Genomic DNA, 9,008 nt, shown 5'->3' on the forward strand with positions numbered 1-9,008 from the left:
GTGGGACATGATTTAAGCAAAGCAGTGGATGGATTTCAATGTGCTTGTGGTTGAAATGCTTGTTCTGAATCCAGTAGAGGAAAAGTTACAGCTTTGTGCTCACTGAGCCCACAGTGTCATAATGGGCTAAGTAAGGTGCTTTCACCTTTGCCAGTGCACAGACCCTGGCCTTGAGTAGGTTCTTCTGAAGGGTAGGGAAACAGTCTAAGGTGTGCCTCTGCTTGGTCTGAAGCCAATGCCTTGTTCTCTGACAGTTTACACAGTATTCCTTTTGGCACAGAGTCAGCATGAGTGTACGGACCCCACCCAGACTCCTGGACCTGGCGGGAATGCACCTGCTGAGGGATGATGACTTGGCCTTTTCTGCTCTGGAACAGCTGCCTGCGGAGCTCTTCCCACCACTCTTCACTGAGGCCTTCAATGGGAGACACACTGAAATTCTGAAGGCTATGGTGCAAGCCTGGCCCTTTGTCTGCCTGCCTCTGGGGGGACTCATTGACCTGCCTCATGTGGGGCCCCTACAAGCAGTGCTGGAAGCCCTTGATGTCCTGTTTGTCCAGAAGGTTTGCTCCAGGTGAGTCTGATTCAGATAACCTGGTAAAATCCTGGGTGTCTCAGAGGAAACACCTGGGGTGATGAAAACTGGGTGGAAAAAGGATGGACCAGAGGGGTCTGAAGAAGGAAATGTAGAAGCCTAGAGGCCTTGCCTCACCAAAGGAAACACATTTGGGAAGTGTAGGTGTACCTACAATTTAAAAAAAAAAAAAGAGCCTAAAGAACATGCCACACCTCCTTACAATGATGCCAAAAGTTACTAGAAGTGCGGAACCAGAAAAGAAGGGAGGGGTAAGGGAAATGGAAGAAATTGAGTCAGAAAGGGAAGAAGGCATGGCAGCAAGTGATATCAGGAAAATGAAGTTAGAGCACAGTTGGGAAGTCTGTTTTCAAATTTTCAGGCCAATGTTTCATTCTGGGTAGATTTTAATGCTTCCCCACCAATCTTCTTTTTCTCAATAGGAGATGCAAACTGCGGGTGCTAGATTTGCGGGACACTGGTCATAACTTCTGGAGCATGTGGTCTGGAGCCAGTACTCACAGATGCACAAGCTCAGGAAGAGCACCAGTGGCTGAGCCCAGGTCAATAACAAAGCAGCATGAGGCTCCACTGAAGGTTTTTATAGACCTTTCCTTGAGAAAAAGGACCCTGGACAACTTCCTCACCTACCTCCTTAGGTGGGTGGAGCAGAGAAAATCTTCCATACACCTGTGTTGTAAGAAGCTGAAGATCGTTTCAATGCCAATGGACAGTGTTGTGAAGGTCCTGAGCATGGTGCAGCTGGATTGTATCCAGGAGGTGCAAGTGAGTTGCACCTGGAATCTGTCTACCCTGGCCACATTTGCTCCTTTCCTGGGCCACATGAGTAATTTGCAGAGACTCGGTCTCTTCCCCATTCAAGTATCTGCCTTCAAGAAGCAGGAGCACGATCACGTTGTGCAAATTACCTCCCAGTTCCTGAGGCTGGGCCACCTCCAGGATCTCTATCTGGAGTCTCCCTCCTTCCTTGAAGGCCGCCTAGACCAGATGCTCAGGTGAGTGTGGACCCCTGGCTGGATAACATTGAATAGCATGAGGATATCAAATGCACTCTCTCCTGAAGTGTGATATCCTGTAAACACATAAATCAATTTGGGGCTAAACTGGTGTGATGGTTCTTGAAAGGGACACTCCGCTGTGGAGGTACAATTTATTGACAGGAATGGTTGATCTAGCACTAAAGGGATTATAATTTCTACCTTCAGCAGAGGTGTCTATGTTCAAATCACTTAAAATATAGGAAATAAAGAGGGCACTGAAGTGGGGAAACTACAGAAAACCAGAGCAATTCTGAAGAGAAGCTCTATGCTCATCAGATTACTGATCAAAATGAGCCTGTCTTGAATCCCCTATCTGTAAAAGATTTTTTACTTTTTGCTCCAGATAAATTAATTAGTATATGGGAAAAGTATGATTCTGGAGATGATGTTAATTGAGCTGAGAGAAAAGGATAGTAGAAAGTGGTAGAAAGTTAGCAGGGATGTAAGTGAGCCCCTCTAGACAGGCATCACATTTGATGCTGTGAGGTCTTATGTAAGTTGCTTCTTTATGCATGTCTCCCTAAAGCCGCAGTAGCCAGGAGTACTGGCCTCTGAAGCCCAACTTTGGACTGAAGGAAGCCTTAGCTGAAACCATTTTCTATCTCATCACCTAGTACTAAAAACCAGTGGTGTCCATGTTTGATTGACACTCTGTGTCCAGCTCCTCTGAGCACATTCTAGGGCATTCCATTATATTCATTCATCCTCATAAGGAAGTAGAGTATGTTGTAGTCTGCTTGATAAACGAGGAAGAGACCATTCAATGTTCTATGAATTGACTCAGACACATAATGAAGGTGACAAGACTTAGCCTAGAGAGATACTGGGCAATCAGTGTATTGACCCTCATCAGACTTAACATCAGCTCTGTAGAAACCATTTGTCTATCACCTGTAGACATCAGTTTTAAGAACTAGTTTCTTGGTTTCTCCCCAGGTGCCTGAAGACCACCTTGGACAACCTCTCAATAACTAACTGCCAGCTTACAGAATCAGACTTGACCCATCTGTCCCAGTGTCCGAACATCTGTCAACTAAAAAGCCTGGAACTGAATGGTGTCACCCTAACGGACTTTAATCCTGAGCTGCTCCAAGTTCTGCTAGAGAAAGTTGCAGCCACCCTCCAGGAACTGTACTTAGACCAGTGTGGGATCCAGGACTCTCAGTTTGAGGCCATCCTGCCATCCCTGAGCCGCTGCTCCCAGCTCAGGTCCTTCAGCCTGTGTGGGAACATCCTCTCCATGGCTGTCATGGAGAAGCTGCTGCGACAAACTGCTGGGCTTTCTTTTTTAAGTCAGGCGTGGTATCCTGCCCCTCAGGAGAGTTACAGCCCTCAAGGTATTCTCCTAGCTGGCAGACTTCCCCAGCTTCAGACTGAGCTGTTGGCGATTCTGAGAGACTTAGGGCAGCCCAGGACTGTTTGGCTAACATTCAGCCCCTGTCCTCACTGTGGTGATGACGTATGCACCCACATGGAGCCCATTATATACAGCTATACTAACCCTGCCTAGGTGGTTGCCTCTCTCAGAAGTTTTCTTCTTGGCACTTGGAAACTGAAATCTAGGACATGGCCACATCATGAAGTGAAAACAGAGCTATGGTTTCAGACATCAGCTCAATGTGAATGGGAAAAGGAAGGGTGATCCAGCGAGGGTGCAGGATTGTATTGGGAAATGTAGACTCTGGGAGGTGATGGGACTTTCAGAGTTATGGGTTTATAGCATCAGAAAAATGAATCTGATTTTCTGGAGGGAAATTTGGGATGCACATATTGTCATTATCTCTGAGAGGATGATTGTAAAATAATGGTCAGAAATAAAGAAACTTTCAGTGTACATGGACTGGTGCCCTTCATGATATATTATTCTGTTCTCTGTTTACACCTCAGAAATCTCCAGGGACTGATGGAAGGAAACACACCAAATTGTCTATGATCTGAAACCCTACTATTTCCACTAGTTCTCTATTCCATTGTGGACATGTTTTATCTCTTTACTTACTTCTGTGGCTATTCAGTGGATTGACATACGCAATAAGGGGAAACTACTCAGAGGCCAATGAGCCACTGGAGTGAAGAGCTCTTGGCAGGATTATCCCTGCTGGCTCACGCCACGGCCCTGGACACTAGAAGTTCTCCTGGTTCTCCTGGTGGGTCCATAGGTCTCAGTTCCTGGCCTCTCTGTGCTGGGGAAGGGCTTCACTATGCAAGTCAAGGCTCTCAGTTCTGGAAAGCATCATCCACACTGCAGATGAGCCAGACTCCCTTGTCCTCATCAACCCATGCCTGTCATGAGTGTGAGTTGTCCTTGAATTAAACTAGTGGGACCAGTAAACACATACAATGTCCTTTGATCAAATACTAAAATCACACAGGCATATATCATGGTTTTAGTATTTCTAAAGTAAAGTAAAGTCACTCAGTCGTGTCCAACTCTTTGCGACCCCATGGACTGTAGCCTACCAGGCTCCTCGATCCATGGGATTCTCCAGGCAAGAGTACTGGAGTGGGTTGCCATTGCCTTCTCCAGGGGATCTTCCCAACCCAGGGATCGAACCCGGGTATCCCGCATTCCAGGCAGACGCTTTAACCTCTGAGCCACCAGGGAAGCCTTAGTATTTCTAAATCACATTAAGAAATTATATCCTGGACTTCCCTGGTGGTCCAGTGGTATGAATCTGCTTGCCAGTGCAGGGGACAAGGGATTGAACCTTGGTCCAACGTGCTCTGGAGCAACTAAGCCCATGGGCCACAATTACTGAGCCTGTGCTCTAGAGCCTGTGAGCTGCAACTACTGAGCTCACAGACCTCAACTACTGAAGTCTGTGAGCTCTAGGGTCCTCAGGCCCCAACTACTGAGACGGCATGCTGCAAATACTGAGTCTCACACACTCAGAGCATGTGCTGCTCATCAAGAGAAGCCACAGGCCCATGCACCCAAAGGAACAGTAGCCCCACTCACCACAACTAGAGAAAACTGGGGCACAGCAACAAAAACCCAACTCAACCAAAAGTAAAAAATTAATAATTAATTAAAGAAAAATAAATTTTATCCTTTTGTGGGGTAGGTCATGTTATCAAGAGATGGACACTGTTCCTATAATACCTACTATCTCTTCCAAATAGGGAAGACTAGTACAGCATGTTTTATCATCAACTTATCAGCCTATATAAAAGAAACACTTCCTATATACATCTTATGCCTCATAAGCAACTCTCCCTACCCTCACTTCCACATCCTCAGATTCAAGAGACTGCAGATGATGTAGTGTTACATTTATTATAGTAAAATATCCATGAGTAAGTGGATCTGAGCAGTTCAAAGGCACGATGGTCAAGATTCTTCTGTATATTAGGGGAATGGGTTCACACCATTAAGAGATGGAGTCCCGCAGTCTGCTCTCTGTAAGCGAGAGAACAAGCAAAGTCAGGTTTATTACTCAGGCCAAGGCTTAGGGCTGAAAACTGGGGGAGCTGATGATGTAACTCAAGGCTAAAGCCCTGAGCCCCAGGGGACCACTCATGTAAGTCCTGGGATCTCAAGTCTCAAGAGCCAGAAGCTGCTATGTTAATGGGCAAAAAGAGAAAGAGGGAGAGAAGATGCTGTCTTGTTCCATTCAGGCCCCCAGGAATTGGATGAAGTCCACACACATTAGTGAAGGCAGATGTCTTCACTCAGTTGGTGGATTCAAATGCTCATCTCTTTCAGAAACACCATCTCAGAAACAGCTAGAATCAATGCCACATAAAATTAATCAACACAGAGACCATAAAAAAAAGGGCACTCAAATGAAGGATTGTTGCTGAGGATTCTGGGGCTGTTTTTTTGTTTTTGTTTTTGGCTCTGTTGATGGAGTGGACCTTGGGCTGGGGAGATCTTAGGCAAGAGGCACCACTTGTCCATTAAGTGGAGGTAATGATGAAAACACAGCAAATGGAGTTTCTATAAGATCAATGAGATGATGCATGTTGAGACCTTGGTATTTACATGAGGACACCAATAAATCAGAATTCCGCCAAGCTGCTTTAGCAGCCAGCACAGGGACAAGCAGTGGGAAGTCATAGGAAAGTACTCCTCTCTAGTGATGGACGTGCTGAGCCTCAAGACTCTTAGGCCACCTGCTGGGAGATCAAACCAGATGACTCCCCTGGTGACTCAATCGTAAACAATCCCCTTGCCATTGCAGCAGACACAGATTCAGTCCTAGCATCAGGACTAACCCCTTGGAGTAGGGAATGGCAACCCACTCCACTATTCTTGCCTAGGAAATCTCATGGACAGAGGAGGCTGGCAGGGGGTCCATGGGGTCACAAAGAATCAGACACAACTTACCAACTAAACAACAAGTATAATGAGCTGGTCTGTAGTGTCAACCATCTGTAACATCAACTGTAACATAAGTGGCCATCAAATTAAATTCACCTATTCCTGTCAATTTTAGGTCACTTATTCCTAAAGTGTCAATGTTCACTCTTGCCACCACTTCCACTACCACATCCAATTTGCATTGATTCATGGACCTAACATTCCAGGTTGATCTTTACAGCATTGAACTTAATTTCACCACCAGACATACCGACAACTGAGTGACTTCTCTGCTCTAGCCTACCCTCTTCATTCTTTATGAAACTGTTTCTCTGCTCTTCCCCAGTAACATATTGGACATTTACCAACCTAGAAGGTTCAGATTTCCAGAGAATACCAAGGCAAGATAAGAAAGACTTCTTAAGTGAACAATGCAAAGGAATAGAGGAAAACAATAGAATGGGAAAGACTGGACATCTCTTCTCTTCAAGAAAATAAGAGATACCAAGGAATATTTCATGCAAAGATATGCAAAATAAAAGACAGAAATGGCAAGGACCTAACAGAAACAGAAGAGATTAAGAAGAGATGGCAAGAATACACAGAAGACCTATACAAAAGAAAAGTCTTAATTATCGGATAACCACAATGGTGTGGTCATTTGCTGTAGAGTCAGATATCCTGGAGTGTGAGGTCAAGTGGGCCTCAGGAATCATTACTATGAACAGAGGTAGTGGAGGTGATGGAACTCCAGCTGAGCTATTTCAAATTGTAAAAGATGATGCAGTTAAAGTGCTGCCCTCAATATGCCAAAGAAAGGGTTAATAGCAAGGCAGGTCTCCCTATGGAGGCCAGAGGTCGCCAAGCCTCTGGAGGAGACAAAGGGCAAGCATCTGATACTTTTTTTCTACATTCCTTTGCTCCAGCTTTAGGCACATAGGAGGGTCCTTTAATTCTATGTGCTATGATGTTAATCAGTTCTGCCTGAAAGTAACTTTTTTCCAACCTTGAGCTGTGAATTGCCCAACCAAGTAATACATCCTACTCACAGGAAATGTTTTTCTTAAGCTATGTTAATAAAACTATGTATCTTGTTTGGAAGCCTGTTTTCCTTCAAGACTTACACAATATATCTCGCCCATAGACACCTCCTCCGGAGAGGACTCCCCTTGTGCAGATATATATGTTGTGGGAGAGAGCTGCACCTGGTGCAGCTTGAGTTGTTTCTGCCTTGAGTTGTTTCTTTTATTTATGATCAACAGCTTGGTAAGGAGTATAAGATGCCTTGGTAAAAACTGGCAAGGGGGTACTTTCCCACCCCCCTCTGATGTCTATGACAGAAGCTTTCTCTATCTTTCTTATACTTTAATAAAACTTTGTTACACAAAAGCTCTGAGTGATCAAGCCTTGTCTCTGGCCCCAGATCGAAATCCAAGAGGCCAAGAATCTTGACATCGTTCACAGCTCACAGCCTCAACCTATCATCTTGGGGGCTTGTCCAGGATCCCAAGAGAAGGTGTGAGCTTTCATCTATCACCAGCAAATTTGGATAACTCAGCAGGGGCTATAGGACTGGAAAAGGTCAGTTTACATTCCAATCCCAAAGAAAGACAATGTCAAAAATTGTTCAAATTACTGTACAATTGCACTCATTTCATTTGCTAGCAATATTATGCTCAAAATCCTTCAAGCTAGGCTTAAGTAGTACATGAACCAAGAACTTACAGATGTAAAATCTGGATTTAGAAAAGGCAGAGGAATAAGAGATAAAATTGCCAACATTCATTGCATCATATAAAGAGCAAGGGAATTCCAGGAAAACATTTGTTTCATTGACTATCTTGGACTGTGTGGATCAAAACAAACTGTGGAGAATTCTTAAAGAGATGGGAATACCAACCCCCCCTTACCTGCCTCCTGAGAAACGTGTATGCTGGTAAATAAGCAACAATTAGAATTAGACATGGAACAACAGACTGGCTCAAAATTGAGAAAGGTGTGTGTCAAGGCTGTATACTGTCACCCACTTATTTAACTTCTATGCAGAGTACATCATGCGAAATTCCAGGCTGGGTAAGTTACAAGCAAGAATCAAGATTGCAGAAGAAATATCAACAACCTCAGACATGCAGATGATACTACTTTAATGCAGAAAGTGAAGAGGAACTGAAGAGCCTCTTAATGAGGGTAAAAGAGGAGAGTGAAAAGCTGGTTTAAAACTTAACATTCAAAAAACGAAGATCACGGCATCTGATCCCAACACTTCATGGCAAATAGATGGGGAAAAAATGGAAACAGTGACAGACTTTATTTGCCTGTGCTTCAAAATCACTGTGGTTGGCGATTGCAGCCATGAACTTAAAAGATGCTGCTCCTTGGAAGAAAACCAATGACAAATCTAATTAACATATTAAAAAGCAGAGACATCACTTTGCTGACAAAGGTCCATATAGTCAAAACTACGGTTTTTCCAGTAGTCATGTAAGGATGTGAGAGTTGGACCATAAAAAAGGCTGAACACCAAGGAATTGATGCCTTCGAACTGTGGTGCTGGAGAAGACTCTTAAGAGTCCCTTGGACTGCAAGGAGATCAAACCAGTCAATCCTAAAGGGAATCAACACTGAATGTTCACTGGAAGGACTAATGCTGAAGCTGAAGCTCCAATACTTTGGCCATCTGATGCTGGGAAAGATTTAGAGCAAGAGGAGAAAGGGGCAACAGAGGATGAGATGATTGGATGGCAACACTGACTCAGTGGATATTAGTTTGAGCAAACTCATGGAGATAGTGACTGGCAGGGAACCATGGCATGCTGCAGTTCATGGGGCGGCAGAGTCAGAAATGGCTTCCACAACAATAGTATAGTATATAATGTTTAGTATAAATAGTTGTGCTGTGATCTATATAAATATAAAAGGTATAAACTGTGTTTACAAACTATAAAGAAAGTTTAGTAGTTTTAAAGAGTGCATGTGGATATTTTTGAAAAATGTTCAACTTGGTTTGGAATCGCAAAAGAAAAATATCTTTAAAACTTATTTTAATGATCATTCAAAAAGAACAGTTTCT

General features: G+C 44.0%; 1 protein-coding gene across 1 annotated transcript; it reads left to right on the plus strand.

The window, feature by feature from the left end:
- The first annotated feature begins 287 nt into the window (after positions 1–287).
- On the plus strand, positions 288–7,460 carry LOC138090274 (PRAME family member 8-like). The gene is made up of 5 exons (XM_068985775.1): positions 288–574; positions 1,018–1,590; positions 2,572–2,972; positions 6,609–6,730; positions 7,362–7,460. The coding sequence occupies exons 1-5, from the start codon at positions 288–290 to the stop codon at positions 7,458–7,460; spliced, it is 1,482 nt and encodes a 493-aa protein (XP_068841876.1).
- The last annotated feature ends 1,548 nt before the right edge of the window (positions 7,461–9,008 follow it).

The sequence above is a fragment of the Capricornis sumatraensis genome, chromosome 14, assembly GCF_032405125.1.
Source record: "Capricornis sumatraensis isolate serow.1 chromosome 14, serow.2, whole genome shotgun sequence".
NCBI classification, from domain to species: Eukaryota; Metazoa; Chordata; class Mammalia; order Artiodactyla; family Bovidae; genus Capricornis; species Capricornis sumatraensis.

What these genes read in the sequence shown, in the direction of transcription:
- LOC138090274 (XM_068985775.1), top strand. Translation starts at nt 288, where the DNA reads ATGAGTGTACGGACCCCACCCAGACTCCTGGACCTGGCGGGAATGCAC. An exon ending in GTCCAGAAGGTTTGCTCCAG is followed by an intron (nt 575 to 1,017) that starts GTGAGTCTGATT and finishes TTTTCTCAATAG; the next exon opens with GAGATGCAAACTGCGGGTGC. An exon ending in GGAGAGTTACAGCCCTCAAG is followed by an intron (nt 2,973 to 6,608) that starts GTATTCTCCTAG and finishes CATTTGCTGTAG; the next exon opens with AGTCAGATATCCTGGAGTGT.